Consider the following 16,854-nt stretch of genomic DNA (forward strand, 5'->3'; position numbering starts at 1 on the left):
GGCAACACTGGTGTTGTTGCCTTCGTGTGCCGTCTGAGCAAGATGGTCCACTTTGCTCCAGTTCGTGACACCGTCACTGGCGACGAGGTCGCTCGCCTGTTCATGGACTGTGTCTTCCGACACCACGGTCTGCCCGAGACCATTGTCTCTGATCGAGACCCGCGGTTCACCGCTACGTTCTGGCAGACGCTGTTTCGCCTTCTCGGCACACGACTGTCGCTGTCGACGGTGGACCACCCGCCGACGGATGGCCAGACGGAGCGCGTCAATCGCGTGCTCGAAGACACGCTCCGCAGTATCTGCGCGGAGATGCCCCGCTCTTGGGCTGATCGCTTGCCTATGGTTGAGTTCGCACTCATCAATGCGGTACATGCATCGACGGGCTTTACGCCCTTTTACCTGAACGGGTTGCGTCACCCTCAGGTGCCGCTCACATCACGAGGCAGTACCGGGGCTTCGGTCCTAAGTGGGGGAGAGGCTCGGAAAACCTTTTCCTCCCAAGTCTCGGACGTGAGTCCAGCCACCTTGCGGAAGCAACTCTCCTCGTTTGCCGAAGACAGGCTGAACATAATCAGCAGGGTGCGAGACACCATGGCGCAAGCCCAAGATAAACAGAAGGAGTACTCTGACCGAAATGGAAGAGGAAACATGAACGTGTTTAAGGTTGGGGATTTAGTTCTCCTAGATACTAGAAACCTACCGCTAAACACTGTTAGCTCGGTCGAGAGCAACAAGCTGAAGCACCGCTTCATTGGACCCTTCACCGTCCTCAGTCGGCATGGCGCGGCGTACACCATAGACTCGATGACGACTCACCCGACGTTTTACGTGGGTCGTCTTAAGAGGTATCATGACCCTCTGGCTCTGGCTGCCCCGCAGGAAGCGGTGGGTGGCCCGGTGGAGAAGAGCGCAGCTCTTCGAAGCGCGGCGTCGAGTCGCGGTAAGGCGCCTGATACGCGCGCTGGTCGTAAGACGGCGCGGCGTACATCGGAGCAGCATACGCAGGGGCCCCGTACGAGCCCTGGCCAAACTGGGCCTGATACGAGTGGGGCTGCTGCTGCTCCGGATACGGCGCGTGGCGATGAAGCTCGGCCCGAAGGCCAGCGAGCTGGTTTCGCAGCGAGTCGTAAGACGACAGGTCGGCTTGACGATCCACACGGCCATGGAGACTGCGAGTTTCTTGATAGAGCGAGGCAACATCCTCACGGAGCCGCTCCACGGCACCAGGCTGACCAGCACGAGCGGCAGCCTCGCCACCAAGGCTGACGCCAAGCGCGGTCTCGAGGACGTACACACGGTCCCGGAGAAGACGAATCTCCTCTTGCTGCAGGGCCACCACCTGACTCGGGGCCCCAGCATACGGCTGCGTCGCCTCAGGCTCGTAGCCATGGCCGTGCGAGGCCACCGCCGGCCCTCCTTGATCGTAATGGGCAGATCCACTACCACGTGGAACGAGTCGTCCGGGAGCGGCGGCTCCATGGCAAGCGCCAGCTGCTCGTGAAGTGGACTGAGTCGGATAACTCGTGGGAGCCCGTTGAGCAGCTCCAGGCAGACTGCCCGAAGGCTGTTGCGATATGGGACGAGAAGCAGCGGCAGCTTCGTAAGTAGTCCTTGGCTTCTTGGTCGGTACCCGGGGCACGGTAGCAGACGTAGTCGCACCACGCCCACGCTCTTCACGAGCTTTGGCTCTCGCCTCTTGCTTCAGCTCGTCCATCTTCGAGTGGAGCTTGGACTTCAACGTCGCCAAGAAAGAGTGGCTCTTTCTCAACAAGAGCACGCTCATAGGAACCCCTCGAGGTGTACCCGCCACTAAGGCCACGAGGAGCCGAGAGCTTCTCCAACAGCGCTGGCGCACCAGTGCCAGGCTCGGGCGGGAAGTAGTCCTGCGGGTACGTGGCATCCCCGCCTGAAGAAGACTCGATGGCAGTCGTGGCAGTCGGCTGCCTGGCATACGCACCCGAGCTAGCAGCGTGGTATTGCTGCTGCTGCTCGTCGAGGTTGTTGGAGAGCTCCTTGGGCTCGTGGACGGCACCCTCCTCGTCCTCAGACTCCGAGTCGATGAACAGCTTGGAGCTGGAGCCGCGAGGCGACCTGGAAGCTGAACGCTTCTTCGCCTTGGCCTCGGCGGCCTTCACAGCGGCAGCCGCTTTCGACACTTGGGCACGCTCACGACCTTGTGCCAGCGTCAGATGCTTCGATGCCAGCACTTCCTTGGGCTTGGAGCCCGCGTCGCTCGGCGACTTCTCGGCCACGACCCCAGCGTCGGCCATGGTGACTTCGTCATGCGACTGCTTGCTGTCGCCTGAGCCGGACTCGGCGTCCTCCGCCTCCTTCTCTGACGAAGCCTTTGCGTCGACCGAGGCGTTGGTCGTGTCGCCTGCCGCCAGCTCCGTGCCTTTGGCAGCGTGCGTGCTGCCCTCCGAGACGTTCTCGTCGTCGGGTGAACTCTCACCGGAGTACTGGACCATCGTGCAGTCAAAGACGGCGGCTTCCCAGTCGCGAGCCGGGCTTTTATGGCCCCGAGGACTCTCCTCCTTGCCTTGCGCGGCGTCAGGAGACTTGCTCCGAGCCCCGGCCTGACGACCACTCTCCGGCGTGCTGCTACGAGAGTGCACCACCTCCTCGGCCGCCTTCGTGGCCTCCATCAGCGCGGACGACTCGTCCTTGGCCTTGGCCGCCCTGGTCTTCGGCCCTACGGCCCGCGGTTTCGGAGGTGCTTTCGCACTGCGCGCACTGCGCTTTGGAGGCATGTTTCCGGTCGACGTGGAGACCCTGCGGCTTGCTCGGCGATGCGCCAGTTGCTCTGTGAGGCCCGGGAGCCGAGGCGCCAGAGCTCGCGCCGTTGTCGATGGATTTCGACTTTACGAGTGAAATGTGAGTCGCCGGCATAACCTCGCTCTGATTGGTCGATAAGATCGAATTTAAGTGGGGGAGGATGTAACGGGGTTACATGGAATAGTGACCCTGTCACTATTCCGGGATGGCTACATCGGTCACTCCCCTGGATAGTGACACAAGTGGCCTCAGAGCCAACAGATACATTTTGTATGACACAAACTATAGGGAACTTAGGATTTGTATGCAGGCCAAATCTGTACCAACCTATAAATACATTCAGTCTTAGATCTACCGCTTTTCAAGTCAAGTCGTCCCCTTCAGACCAGGGACACGTGAACGGCTGTTCACTTGGAGTTTGTATACTCCTGCTTCCTCTGATAAGAAGTGCTGTGTGCCCCGTCACAGTACGGATCTGATGGCGTTCTTCCTGACCTTCGAGCGCGCACTGAAGGCGGCTGCTGAAGCTACTGGCATTGTGATGACTGACGAACAGAAGTCACTCTATCTCTATCATGCGATGCCTAGTACCTGGAAGTCTGACCTTGCGATTTGGAAGGGCAGCAAGAAGTTTATCCCGTACACGGACCTCAAGACCAACATTGAGCGTAAAGTGCTGGATGACTACGCCAAGCGCAAGTACGTGATTGAGAAGGGCAGCCCCGAGACCCCCGCCACGGCCAGCGAGACGGCACTTCAGGTCATTGCGAACACACCTCATGGCCGAGACGACCCGCCTCGTCGTTCTCAAGGTTGCACCTACTGCCAACGGCCAAATCACGCCATCCGCGACTGCCGTGTGCTGCAGAAGCACCTGCGCACTGGTACTGTCAAGGAGGGCACAGTGCTGTCAGCGAACTTTGGCATTATCGACCGCAAGCCGAGGGATGACCACAACCCCTTCCCGGCCAAGCAGCAGCGCACCCAACGCTCGGATGACCGGCAGCGCCCACCCTCTCGCAATGAGAATGGGTTCAAGGGTCCGGACATCTATGATCGCTTTGGCAACCCGGTCAACTTCCAGGATCTCCAGCGCAAGTTCAGCCCGAGAGGACGCGAAGCGGGGCTCATCGCCTATGCGACTGTCATCATGCCGGACATCGGTCTGTCGGCTACGAGCTCTGACCCCCATGACCCTACGTGGACGGTTGACTCGGGATGCACTCGCCATGCTGCTTACCAAGAGGCCTGGTTCAAGGAGATCCGCCCCTACGCCGGCGCCATCATGGTCGGTGGCAAGCACCAACTAGCCATCCGCGGCATTGGTGATGTGGTCCTCGAGGTGGTTGACACTACCGGTACTACCCGCCTCATGGAATTCCGTGATGTGCTATACGTGCCGGACATGAAGTTCAACCTCCTGTCCATTGCCCAGGTGCTGAAAATGGGTATTCGCGTTGTCTTCAGCAGCACTCGCTGCACCTTCTTCGTGGGCAAGGACTACAAGGTCCACGTCGAACTCGCGTCGGACATGAACCTGTTCCAGTTCAAGCCGAAAATCCCACTCAAGACGCCCAGCGCGCTCGTGGCCCCAGCTCCTGCGGACGATCAGCCCGCCAATGCCCTTGTGGCTCAATCAGGTATGGACCCTGCTGTCTTATTGTGGCACAAGCGTCTCGGTCATCCTAACTTTCGTGTGATGCAGACCATGTCTAGGACCCAAGCGGCCCCTGAACTGGCGTTCTCTCAAGCATCAGCGATCCCCAAACACTTCTGCCCCTCGTGCATCTTTGCTAAAGCACACCGTGCTCCATTCAAATGCAATGTTGATCGCTCTAAATGCCCTCTTGAAAAAGTTCATTCTGACATCAATGGCCCCTTGCCTTACCCAAGCCTAAGTGGCGCTCACTACTTCATTACGTTCATTGATGACTACTCGCGCTTCATGCACCTATATGTCGTTGCGCGCAAGTCGGACTTGTACGATTGCTATGAGAAGTTCCGTAAGGCAGCTAAGAACCGCTTCAACACTGAGGTCGGTACCCTGGAAACCCAATTCAATCAGTATGACCCTGAGGTGCAACGACTTCAGAGCGACAATGGTAAGGAGTACGAAAAGCTCGGCCAGATCATATTTGATCGCTATGGCACGCATGCCCAGTTCACCAACGCGTATACACCTCAACAGAATGGCGTGGCTGAGCGCCGGATGCGCACTATCCTAGAACGTGTGCGTGCCCTACTCATCGATGGTGATCTACCCCGCCAACTTTGGGGGGAGTGCTGCCAGTACGTCACGCACCTTATCAATGTGACTACTAGTAGTGTGCTTCCTAAAGGCGTCACTCCCTATGAGCTTTGGCATGGCAAGAAACCATCTCTAACGTACATCAAAGTGTTCGGATGTGCGGCATTCGCTCTTACACCAGAGCCGCATCGCAACAAACTAGAGGCGCGCGCTAAACTGTGCATGTTTGTGGGCCTTCCCCAAAACAAGAAAGGGTATCGCCTTCTCAGCACGACGGAAAACAGAATCATTTACAGCCGAGATGTCACGTTCAAAGAGGACACATTTCCTAACCTCACCTATTTAGAACGGGCCTCTCCAAACCCTCTCAGCACCTCCCTGCCTGTTCAAAAAGAACTCCTGCCTCCCCTAAGTGCGCTACTAAAACGCAACCAAGCCTCGCTGGTGGCCACTGATGCTGACGTGTCTACCCCTTCCGCTAAGAAGGTTAAGACAAAAGACGCCCTCGCCATCTACTCTAAGGCGCTACTGCTCAACGAGCCCATTGACCTGGAAGAGGAACATACCCTTCATCATGCCATCATTACTCTCTTAGCTGCTCGCTATGACCCAGACCCTAAGACCTTCAAGGAAGCCATGCGCTCCCCACATGCATCTGACTGGCACGCTGCTGCTCTCTCTGAATATCGGTCGCTCATGGAAAACCAAACGTGGACACTGGTGCCGCGGCCGCACAACCGCAAGGTGCTCCAGTGCAGATGGGTTTTCGTGCGTAAGCGCGATGAAACTGGTCGCGTTGTGCGCTTTAAAGCTCGCCTGGTCATTAAAGGCTTTCAGCAAAAGTACGGTATCGACTATACAGAAATCTTCTCTCCTGTCGTCCGCATGGAAGTCCTTCGACTGCTGCTCACGCTTGCAGCAATCCTTGACTATGAAATTGAACAGATGGACGTTAAAACGGCTTTCCTCAATGGTTCACTCGACGTAGAAATCTTCATGGAACAGCCTGAGGGATTCAACTCAAAGGATCGCCCTGGCCTCGTCTGCAGCCTTGGTAAGAGCCTATACGGCCTCAAGCAAGCACCTCGTGTCTGGTATCACACCTTTGCTAAGTACCTCGAACGTCTGGGCTTCACTCGCCTCGTTAAGGACCGTTGCGTGTTCTTTAAGGTTATATTCAATGCGCCGTGTTACATCTCGGTTTACGTCGATGATCTGCTGATCATCTCCCCGTCCAAACATGTCGTTGCTCGGGTCAAATCGGCCCTGAGTTCCGAGTTCCACATGACCGATTTAGGGGGAGTATCCTACCTCCTTGGCTGGACAATTGAAAGGAACCGAGCTAACCGCTCCATCTTCATCCACCAAAAGAGCTGTGCCACCAAAGTGCTAGATAGATTCTCAATGTTATACAGTCACCCAAAGAGCACGCCAATCGCGCAGAAGCTTAGTACCACCGACTGTCCTACCGACGACGATAGTAAGGCTATGATGGCCAACAAACCGTACCGAGAAGCTGTAGGTAGTTTCATGTACCTGATGACGGATACTCGTCCTGACCTTGCCTACTTCATCCGTGAAGTTAGCCAGTACCTCGACAACCCAGGGCTGCCTCACTGGAATGCTGTAAAGCATGGTCTTCACTACCTCAATGGCACAAAAGACTTTGGCATCACTCTTGGTGGAGTGGAAAACCTCGAGCTCCTACAGTCAGATGAATATCTCATGGCTTATACGGACTCAGACTACGCAGCATGTCAAGACACACGACGCTGCATCGGTGGTTATATCACTATGTTCTGCAACAGTCCCATTAGCTGGGTCTCACGGAGACACCACACAGTCGTGCTCTCCACAACGGAAGCAGAGTATATCGCACTCTGCTACTGCATGCAAGAGCTGGTCTACTTAAAACTACTGCTAAGAGAACTAGGCTACGAGAGATCAAAGCCCACACTGATCATGGAAGACAACCAAAGTTGCATTAAGATATGCAACAACCCAGAGCTTCACGGCAAGAGCAAACACATTGACATTAAGTACTTCTTCGTACAGGAGAAGGTGGCGCGCAAGGAGTTCACTGTCAGCTATTGCAACACCAATGCAATGTGCGCTGACATCTTCACTAAACCTTTAGCGAAGCCACTATTTGAGAAAATGAGAGAGCTATTACGTGTGTCCCCACCACAATAATGAGGGAAAAATTATAGAAGACTTTGCACTTTGATGATAAATAAAAGAACAATTTAATGGTGAGAGCATTTTAGTTTATTGTCTGAAGATTTAAAACGCACCGTGAAATCCTCTCCCGACATGTCCTTCGCGATTACCAGACTCTGAATGGACGCACAAATGCGAAGAAGTTCATCCAGCGACACTCCTCCACAGGCTTCTCCTTGCCCTTGTCGATAATGGTCTTGCGCTGGCCCCGTCCGCCACGCGAAGCACAACTGCATGGCCCACGAATCGGACGTTGTAAGCCGCCACGATGTACAGTCCATCCGTAACGCCCTTGTCCGGAGTCAGCTCGCTCTACACACGCGGCCCGCGACGTCCTCCTTGGACGTAGTTGTTCTTTATCATCTCGTTAATCTTGAGCGCAGTCCCATGCTGGCGCAGCTTGCGCAGGAAAGCCGTGAACTGCTTCCAATTGCAGCCCAGGTTCATGTCCACGTCGAACTTGCTCTTAACCTCGGCGAAGAAATCATCGATCACCGTCTGCGGAACCAGGTTGGGGCGCTTGAGAAGGTTGGCCGCAACTGTCATAGCTCGAAACATGCAGGAGTAGTCCTCGCCCGCAGAGTCTAGACCACCATGCATAGTCATTTCAATTCATCTATACCAAGTTCCCTATAGACAGATAATTCATCACCTTCCCTATTTAACTCCGGATTTCATCCCTATATTCAAGTAGTCAGATGATCATTGGCAATAGCTGGGCACACCACCACCGACATTGACAGCACAATGTTCGTCACCCCCCCCCCCCTTTGGCAATGGTAATCTCCATGTGCTCGAGCTCGCGACACATGCGCTGCAAGTCACTGACGTAATCCTCAACCCCCTCTCCTTGCCGAAGGCGTCTGGCATAGTCCGCGTGACCATGAGCATGTGCGAGCTACAAACCCCACAGTAAATGCGCAGTTATTAAATACCTGCTGCAACGCTGTTTCCTTTATTAGTATGCTTACAAGTCAATACAGTACTGTTGGCGCTAGAGTGCTCACCGCGAGAAGCAGTTGGAGTAGTTGGGCGTGTGGTGGTGCAGGTCGGAGGTCAGGAACGGGTGCTCCACGACCTGCTCCAGAGTCGGGCGCTTGCGCGGGTCCATGCTCAGCAGCTTCTCCAGGAGGTCCCAGGTCACCTCCGACAGCTTGCGCGGGAACACGCGCCGCAGCTTGCGCACGCCCCCGCCGTGGCTCAGGACGCGGAACTGCCGGTCCTCGCTCGTGGGCTTCTCGACGAGCGGCGCGCCCGCGAGCATGATGGCCAGCAGCACGCCGAGCGACCACATGTCGGCGGCCAGCGGGTCGTACGGCTCCTTGGCTGCGAAGACCTCGGGCGCCATGTACCAGGCCTTGCCCACGCGTCCGGGCGCCAGCGGCTTGCCGTGCTGCGTGGCCAGCCCGAAGTCGCACACGTGGCAGACGCCCTCGGCGTCCAGCAGCACGTTCTCCAGCGAGATGTCGCGGTGCGCCAGGCCGTTCTGCTTCATGCACAGCAGTCCACGCACGACGTCGCGCAGGAAGCGACGCGCGGTGGCCTCGGGCAGGCGACCGTCGAGGGGGCTGTGACGCACGACGTCGAACAGGTCTCCGCCCGAGCAGAACGGGAAGACGAGGTAGAGGTTGCCGCCGCACTGCACCTCCTCCTCCAGCAGCAGCAGGTTCGAGGTCTGCGCCGCCACGAGCTTGCGGTGCACGGCGCGCTCCTGCTGCAGACTCTCGACCACGCGGATCTGCTTGCCGATGGTCACCCGGGCGCGCGCGCAGCGGAGGTCCACGCGCTTGACGGCGAACTGGCGGCCGGTCTTGGAGTCGAGGCACAGCAAGACCTCTCCGAAGAGCGCCGGCGCCAGCGTCTCCAGCACCTTGAAGTCGGACAGCCGCTGCGGCGGCGACCGGGTGACGGTAGTCGGGGTCGCGATCGGCATCATGGGCGCAGGCTCCGGTGCCGGTTGCGGCGGCGTCCGCGGGGTCGACGCCGCCGCCGCCGACTTCTTCTTGCTCGTCTTGGGCGTCGTGGCGCTGCCGGACCCGCGCGGCGACGAGAAGGGCGAGAACGTGGCCGTCAGCATCGCGTCCATGTAGTTGCGCAGGAGGCCCATTGTGGTGCTGCAGTCACTCAGTCAGTCAGTCGGCGGGTGGGTGGATGGATGGCCGATGCGTCGGACAATGGGACTGGGTTGGGTTCAGGTCGCGACCGCGAGAAGTCGGAGACTTGCGACTTGCGCTCGACGGATGCAATTGGGAAGTGATCGAGCCGAGCCCGGGTGGGTGGAGGTGCGTCCAGATAGTATCCGAGTCCTTTCGGCCCGAGGGTGGCACTGCACTGCTGCGTGCCGTTTCCAGCGCGTCTTGCGAAATGAGCTCAGGCCAGGCAAATGGCGCTGGCGATTGACTGCCGGCCGGAGACGCTCTCTCAGCTTCGATGCAATCTACGGAAAGCGCCCGTTTCCGAGGCGCTGGTGACGCCCGCGACGGCAGCTGGTAAATCACCGGCCGGAGGGGCTTCGAAGCGCACGCGAGGTGTTTGCCTGCCGGTGCCCGCCGCGTCGAGTGGGAGACTGGTGGCCTTCGCATCAACTCAGGCCGTTATGCCCGGCGCCTTCCTGCCCCGACTGCGCGGCCGCCACGAGCGGCTTCGCAGCGCGCGTTCTCGCTCCGAGAAAAATGGCCTGAGTCTGGCTGGCTTCGGTGGAGCAGTAACGCTGGCACCAAGCAGCGCTCGCTCGCTGCTTGGTTCAGATCGTGTACATGTTCATGCACATGCGGGGAAGTTACCTGTTGTTCGGCGGCGAAACGGTGCGGGGCCATCATCTGCTTCAGCCTCCTTGGTTGGGCCAAGTTGAAGTGGCCAGCCAATCCGACACGGCCAGCCGGATCAACCTGCAGGGTTGAAGCGCGAGTCACGCGTCAATTATAGCATGCCTTCAACGCCGTGGGGTATGGTCCCGAGGATGAATGCGCGACTTGTCCCGGCACCTTCGCCGCCCACCTTTAGTGGGGGGCACTTTGTGCACTGCCAGTTTCGAGGCTGCACGAGGAGGAACCATGAGCTCCCGGTTCGTAGTCACGACACTGCTCGCGAGCGCTGTATCCCTGACGCTGCTGCCACCTTCGGTGGAGGCCGCGGCATGCGCGCAGATCTGCTACACAACAGTCCTGACGGGATTCGGGCCGGGCGGCACACCCGGCTGCACCTGCAGCGGATCGCAGCAGGGGGCACGCACAGGAGCAGGAGGCTGCAACTGCGGCCAATGCTATGAGAAGACAAACGGTGCTGTCTACGGCTTCGCTATCAACGCGAACGGAACTTGCACATACGGCACGGACTGCGGGAACTGTGACTACTCGAGTACTACCAGCTCCCCCACCAGTACACCGTCAACCGATGGGGGTTCTCAAGCCACGACATCGACACCGTCGCCGGTTCCATCGACCTCCACAGCTACTCCAACTGTCACAGACTCTGCGTCAGGCTCAACCTCATCGACTACAGACTTGAGCAGCTCGTCGAATTCGGCGAGTGATAGCAGTGCGAATACTTCCACCAACGGCAGCACTAGCACTCACACAGGCAGCAGTTCGAACTCAATATCAAGCTCAAGCTCACATGACAACGCCAGTGGCGGCCCAGACAGCCGAGCGGCTAGTGAAGCTGAGCAGCAAGCAGCGCGCGGCCCTCACCTGAGCATGTGGCAGATCGTGCTGGCAATTTGCTGTTCAGTGCTGTTCTTTGCAGTCGCAGTCGTGTCGGTGTGTTCGTGCTACTGCAAGGCGCGCAGCCGTCTGTACCAGCACGAGGAGGACGTGGCCACCTACTACAGCCAGAATGCGGCATTCCAGCCGTGGAGTGCTGACAGAACTCCGGCACCACATGTACATGTACTTCAAGCCACTAAATCCTCAAACATGGTCTAATTTATAAAGCTTTGCCTAAGTTTTCTGCTGGCCTGTTGGATACCATCGACAGCATGCATCGTTTTCGCTGGCAACGCCCTGGAACAACAGGTCCAGTCCTACCAACGCATAAGAACAGCGTTACCACAGCTTCCAGGGCCACTCTCAAGCTACACCCGACAAGGCAAGGCCGTTTAACGAGCTGGGCATCTGTTGAAACGCAGGTTGAAGTGTCCGTCCTGCGAGGTGTGTTTGATGGATGTACCGGTGGTAGGCTCAGCACCAAGCACTGGTGGTGGCGGTGGCGTGTGGGTGTCTACTTTTATTGCTTTACATGCGTCTATCTGGACTACTTGTTGTCGCTTTAGCTGAGTACTTTTGTTGCTAGTTACAGATGGATGGTAATTGTGGGCACGGAGCCGAATAAATACACGTTGCTCCCAACGTCCAGCGTCCTGCGGCGGCCCCCGAATGCGTGGGCAGGATCAGCCGAGAGGCTGTTGCGCTGTGGCCGGTTGAGGGCGGCCACGAACTCTGCGAGCTCACGAAGTCGACGGCCTAGCCACCTTCAGGCGGCGTTCGCGTAGCGCTTGGCATGCGTGCGCTTGGAGGCGCCGGGGCTGCGGTTCACGGCCATCACGCGCTTGTTGTAGTGGCGGCGCGAGAACAAGCGGTGGATCTTGTGGAAGAAGAGGCGGCACCCGCTGCGCTCGATGCCATCGGATTCCGGCCGCGTCGAGTACATGGAGACGGATGGCACGGACGCCGACGAGTACGACGAGGCAGTGGGCTGCGGGGTCTGCTTGGCCGGCGAAGCGGCGCGCGTCTGCGTCTGAGGCTGCGTCTGCATTTGCGTCTTGTGGGCCGCGATCCGCTGCTGCAGCGGCGTCCCGATGGCGCTGGAGCGCAGCAGGAACGGGTGGGAGACCACCTCGCCCATCGAGATGCGCTGCTCCGGGTCCACCTCGAGCATGTCGGCAATGACGTCGAGCGCGGCGGCGGGCAGCTCGTCCGTGAGCCCCCAGCGGTCCACGAGCTTGCGGATGCCCTTGTTGGAGATGAGGCGGAAGCGCGCGTCCGAGGCCGAGGCCGTCTCGACAGGCGGCGCGCCCACGAGCATGATGAAGAGCATGACGCCGAGCGACCAGACGTCGGCCTTGGTGGCGTCGTACTGCACGCCCGCGAGCACCTCGGGCGCCATGTAGAAGAGCTTGCCCACGGTCTCGCGGCTGGGCTTGGCCGTGGACGCGGCGAGCCCGAAGTCGCACACCTGGCACTGGTCGTCGTCGGTCACGAGCACGTTCTCGAGCGACAGGTCGCGGTGCGCGAAGCCGTTGGCGTGCAGGAACTGGACGCCGCCCGCGATCTGGCGCATGTAGCGCTGGATCGTGGGCAGCGGCAGCTTGCCGTCCTCGGCCGAGCTCACGAGCTCGTACAGCTCGCCGCGCGCGCAGAAGTCGGACACGAGGTACAGGTAGCCGTCGAACTCGATCTCGTCGCGCAGGCGCAGCACGTTGCGGTGGCCGCCCACGCGGTTGAGCTGGTGGTACAGCGCGCGCTCGAGCGCCACGTTCTCGCGCACCTTCTTGTTGCTGGCGAGCGTCAGCTGCGCGTTCGCCGCGCTCTGCAGCACGCGCTTGACGGCCACGAGGTCGCCCGACGGCTTGTGCTGGCACAGCAGCACGTCCCCGAAGAGCGCGGGCGCCAGCCGCCGCTGGATCACGTAGTCGTCCAGCTTGGCCGCCATCATAATACTGCAATGCGGTCTGTCGTGCACGCGGGCGGGTGTCTCTAGGCAGGCAAATTTGGTTGTGTGAGCATGAACGGGCGAGCACTTGGGTACGGCCGTTGGCGCTGGCCCGAGCGGGAAACGGCCGTCGCAGATCTGCTCGCTCAATCAGACGAAGGCGAGGCATACTCAACTCAAGTGAAACCTGGCAGAGGGAAAAAGATCTGAAAATCGAAGTTTAGCCGATCCTGAGTTTTGAGTTGAATGCCCGAGTTGAGACTTTTTCATGCAGGCAGAGCGCAATGCCCTGCACTTACGCGTAGTTTTGGACTTTATTGATGCGCGACGCTAGGCTTCGAGGCAGCGCGCTACGCGACGCCCAACGGCATCTCGATGAGCACGACGTGGCGCGAATAAGCCGGCGAACCCGCTCTTTGAAACCGTGCAAACGGGCAATGAATCAAAAATTTACACTTCCTTGCTTGAGTTTTCTCGCAAAATTCAACGCAACCGCGATATTTGGCCTTTGACCGCGAAATTCAAGCGCTGTCTGCCTTGACCAGGCAACTCAAATGAGGATTTGAACATGCAGATTCCCGGCGTTGCTGTGCCTGCGCGACTGGAGACAGTGCAAGTCTCGCTCTTGGAGTCCAAACCAGCGACATTGGCTGCGTTGTTGCGTTGCGCTCGGATTTTGCCAGAGGGTTGGTGCTATCGCGCCACTTGTTTGACACAATGTTGATGCCAAGCAGCACCACGAGGCGGCAACGTGTCAATCGAGACATGAGCTTCGCGAAGTTCGCGAGGCTTCAATCGCATGATTGCGAAGGGAAGCGCGAGCTTCAATCTCACGGCGCGGCCACGGCGACAGCGACCATTTGCAGCTCGACTTGAGACCAACTTCGCTGAATAAGATGCTGCTCATTGAGTCCAGATCTTGCTGCCCTCTAGCTACACAGCTGCACACGTAGCGCCGATAAGTATCTTCATCCTAATGTGTTTGTGGGGGTGCTTATCGCGCTACGCTTCGCGAACGTACATTTACGTACGTACGCAGGACCACCAAAATGCGCGCTGCCAGGCATCGCTGCTGTCCGAAAGACCAACGACGAGATGCTCGCCCGTGGGGTGTCCGAACATCGCTGCGCGGTACGACAGGAAGTCAGTCAGCGCAGCATTGAAACGCTAAATCATCTTGCACACGAAACCGGAATTGCCCCTTCGTGCCGCCCGTCGCGAGCGCCATTGGAACGGCCTCACTGCCGGTTCCATTACATGTACATGTACGCCTTTGCTCGACAACGAGTGGCACCGCCAACGGCGCAACGCTATTGTGTCGGTCGAGCCTCGCTCGCAACGCCGCACTAGATACTCACTGCGTCGGCCGCTGCGTCGACCACCGCCGCAAACGACACGGTTTTCAAAGGTAAGTCATATCAAACGCTCTACGACTTGCGTCTGTATGCCACAGCGAGTCTCTTTGCTGTTGCCTTGTGCGGTAGGCACTCGTGCGATCCACAGGTATCAACTGCCTGTTGAGTCTGCAGACTGCAGGAAGTTGGCAATGCCAACTTGCTGACATTTACCCTGCGACGTTGCAGCAGTAGGCCGATCAGGTGTTTTTACATTTTACACTTTACAGCGTAATTACGGGATCTTCCGAGCCAATCAGATCACTCACCAACCACTGGTGCCGAACGGACGTTGCAGTCGTTGTTGCCCCAAAGAGGCATTCCGACAATTGCGACTCGCAGACACACAGGTTGTTTACAGACAGACTGGCGACGACAGCGACGAGCTGGCTGCGTTTGCCGCGCGTGTGGGTGTTTTTATCTATTCAAGGAGGTTCCAGTGATGTCCAACTTTTGTTTTGGAATTACCGTCCGAAGAAGAATGAGGATACAAACTGGCTGTTTTTCCTGAGGAACTCTCCGTCCACTGTGTTTATGTATCTTGATAGACTCGTAGTCCCTGGGATAAGTGATGAATAGCTTTATATTCTGACACCTCTTGTATGAGTGCGGGGGATGGCGATTCACACCGCGTGTGGTCGCGTACCCTTGCGCGTTGAGCAGAATCATGCTTTACTTTCTGATCTCCCATCGCTATAGCGGGTAGTTTTTTCAGCTGCTGTGTCTTCATGACGATGCGGCGCGTATGTTCCGTGACGATACAACCAATCATCTAATAACTTTCGTTCTTCCTAGCACACCGTGCGGAAACTTTCTTAATCCGAGAACTACGCTACACACCTAAATGCATTTTGCCTCCACAACCTTTTTTACATGATGGAAACGCAACAAAAAAAGCTTCTTACTTCTTGGCTTGCTTATCGTTCATGTACTTTGCTGAGGTTGGTTCGGTACTGTATCACTTCAACTCCACTTCACGCCGCAGTTGCGATCTTTATCATTTAAATATGGGACACGTCTGCCACAATTAACGTTATTCGCACTTAGCGTGATCTTGAATATGGCACCGCATTGTAATGCCACGTTGCAGCAGACGACCCTTATCCAAAAATTGCAGCCATGGGCAACGAGAGCTCGACGCTGGCCGCAGGAGAGGAGGAGCCCGGCAGAGACGCCGCCGCCGCCGTCGAGGGAGGCGAGTGCTGCGGCTACCGCGTGCTGGGCATCCAGGAGCAGTCGCCCGCGGCGGCCGTGGGCTTCGTGAGCTTCTTCGACTTCATCCTCGAGGCCAACGGCATCCGCCTCGTACGATAGATACAGCTTCAGCCTCTGCCTTCGCGCTGCCGCCCCCCAATGCTCTCTAACCATAGGATCGTCATGGTATTAGGACACGCGCGACGCGACTCTGATGGAGCTCATCGCGCAGAGCGAAGACCGTCCCATGCAGCTCAAAGTGTTCAACGTCAAGGCCCAGAGCACGCGGGAGCTGCAGCTCACGCCCAGCCGCAAGTGGCCGGGCAAGGGCCTGCTGGGCGTCACCATCCGCTTCGACTCGTACGAGGGCGCGGAGGACCAACTGCTGCACGTGCTCGTACGTTGCCCGGCAAGGTGTTTGGCCCATTGACGCAGAGGTTGACTGATTGTCTGTCCGGTTTGCCTTCTTCGTTGTTATTTGTGTGCAGAATGTGGCAGAGGCGTCGCCGGCGGAGCGCGCGGGGCTTCGAGCGGACTCGGACTATCTGCTGGGCACGCCGGAGCGGGTGTTCACCGATGCGGAGGACCTACACGATGAGATTCTGGACGCTCTGGACGGGTCGTTCCAGTGCTACGTGTACAAGTGGGTGGATGCTATGTTTTATTGCATTGTTTTATTCTTCTTGTGGTGATGCTTACGGTGATCTGATTTCTGTCTGCAGCTCGCTGGAGGACCAAGTGCGCATCGTGTCGATTGTTCCCACTGAGCGATGGGGAGGAGATGGTGTGCTGGGGGCTGAAGTTGGACATGGATACTTGCATCGACTACCGTCCGTGTGCCGCAGTACTATCGGCTCCTCCGTGGGTTTCGTCAATCTCCCGAAGGATGCCAAGGCAGCCACGGATGCTTTCTGTAAGATGGTTTCCGGTGATGGTTATCGTTTTCTTTTGGAGATGAGAGAGACTAAAAGTTGTGGATTACTGTGATTTTTTCAGTGAAGCCGCAGCGATGCAGTGAGCAAACGGAGGTGGCGACACCAAGCAAGCCGGAGGGATCGTCATCCGACCAAGCGGCTTCAGACGCCGACGCTCTTCAAGCAGATTCAACGACAAGAGAGACTGCCCAGCAGCAGCAGGAAGATGGTATAAAGTCCGAAGCCACCGAGACCACAGAGAAGGCCACTCCTCCTGCAAAGCCCCGATACGCAGTACGCATGGACCACCAGTTCCCCATTTCGACTGTTGCTGTGCTTGCCGACCCGTGAAAAGCTGAGATATAAGGAACAGGTAAATGAATGGAAAGTCAAGCTGCGAGTATTTTGTCCTTCTTGGTGCTGCATTTACATTTGCTTGGGTCAGGCTTCCAGCTAACGT

At 57.7% G+C, this 16,854-nt stretch overlaps 4 protein-coding genes across 4 annotated transcripts; 2 read left to right on the top strand and 2 right to left on the bottom strand.

Annotated features, from left to right (window-relative positions):
• Positions 1-8,246: 8,246 nt before the first annotated feature.
• Positions 8,247-9,350, bottom strand: PHYSODRAFT_484371 (hypothetical protein; the record flags this gene model as incomplete). The annotated part of the gene is made up of 1 exon (XM_009521548.1): positions 8,247-9,350. The coding sequence occupies one exon, from the start codon at positions 9,348-9,350 to the stop codon at positions 8,247-8,249; it is 1,104 nt and encodes a 367-aa protein (XP_009519843.1).
• Positions 9,351-10,296: 946 nt separating this feature from the next.
• On the top strand, positions 10,297-11,166 carry PHYSODRAFT_296595 (hypothetical protein; the record flags this gene model as incomplete). The annotated part of the gene is made up of 1 exon (XM_009521549.1): positions 10,297-11,166. The coding sequence occupies one exon, from the start codon at positions 10,297-10,299 to the stop codon at positions 11,164-11,166; it is 870 nt and encodes a 289-aa protein (XP_009519844.1).
• A 547-nt stretch (positions 11,167-11,713) lies between these two features.
• PHYSODRAFT_484521 (hypothetical protein) lies at positions 11,714-12,895 on the bottom strand (the record flags this gene model as incomplete). The annotated part of the gene is made up of 1 exon (XM_009521550.1): positions 11,714-12,895. The coding sequence occupies one exon, from the start codon at positions 12,893-12,895 to the stop codon at positions 11,714-11,716; it is 1,182 nt and encodes a 393-aa protein (XP_009519845.1).
• A 2,510-nt stretch (positions 12,896-15,405) lies between these two features.
• On the top strand, positions 15,406-16,467 carry PHYSODRAFT_485203 (hypothetical protein; the record flags this gene model as incomplete). The annotated part of the gene is made up of 4 exons (XM_009521551.1): positions 15,406-15,591; positions 15,674-15,877; positions 15,969-16,123; positions 16,203-16,467. The coding sequence occupies 4 exons, from the start codon at positions 15,406-15,408 to the stop codon at positions 16,465-16,467; spliced, it is 810 nt and encodes a 269-aa protein (XP_009519846.1).
• Positions 16,468-16,854: the final 387 nt, after the last annotated feature.

Source organism: Phytophthora sojae (genome assembly GCF_000149755.1).
Source record: "Phytophthora sojae unplaced genomic scaffold PHYSOscaffold_2, whole genome shotgun sequence".
NCBI classification, from domain to species: Eukaryota; Oomycota; class Peronosporomycetes; order Peronosporales; family Peronosporaceae; genus Phytophthora; species Phytophthora sojae.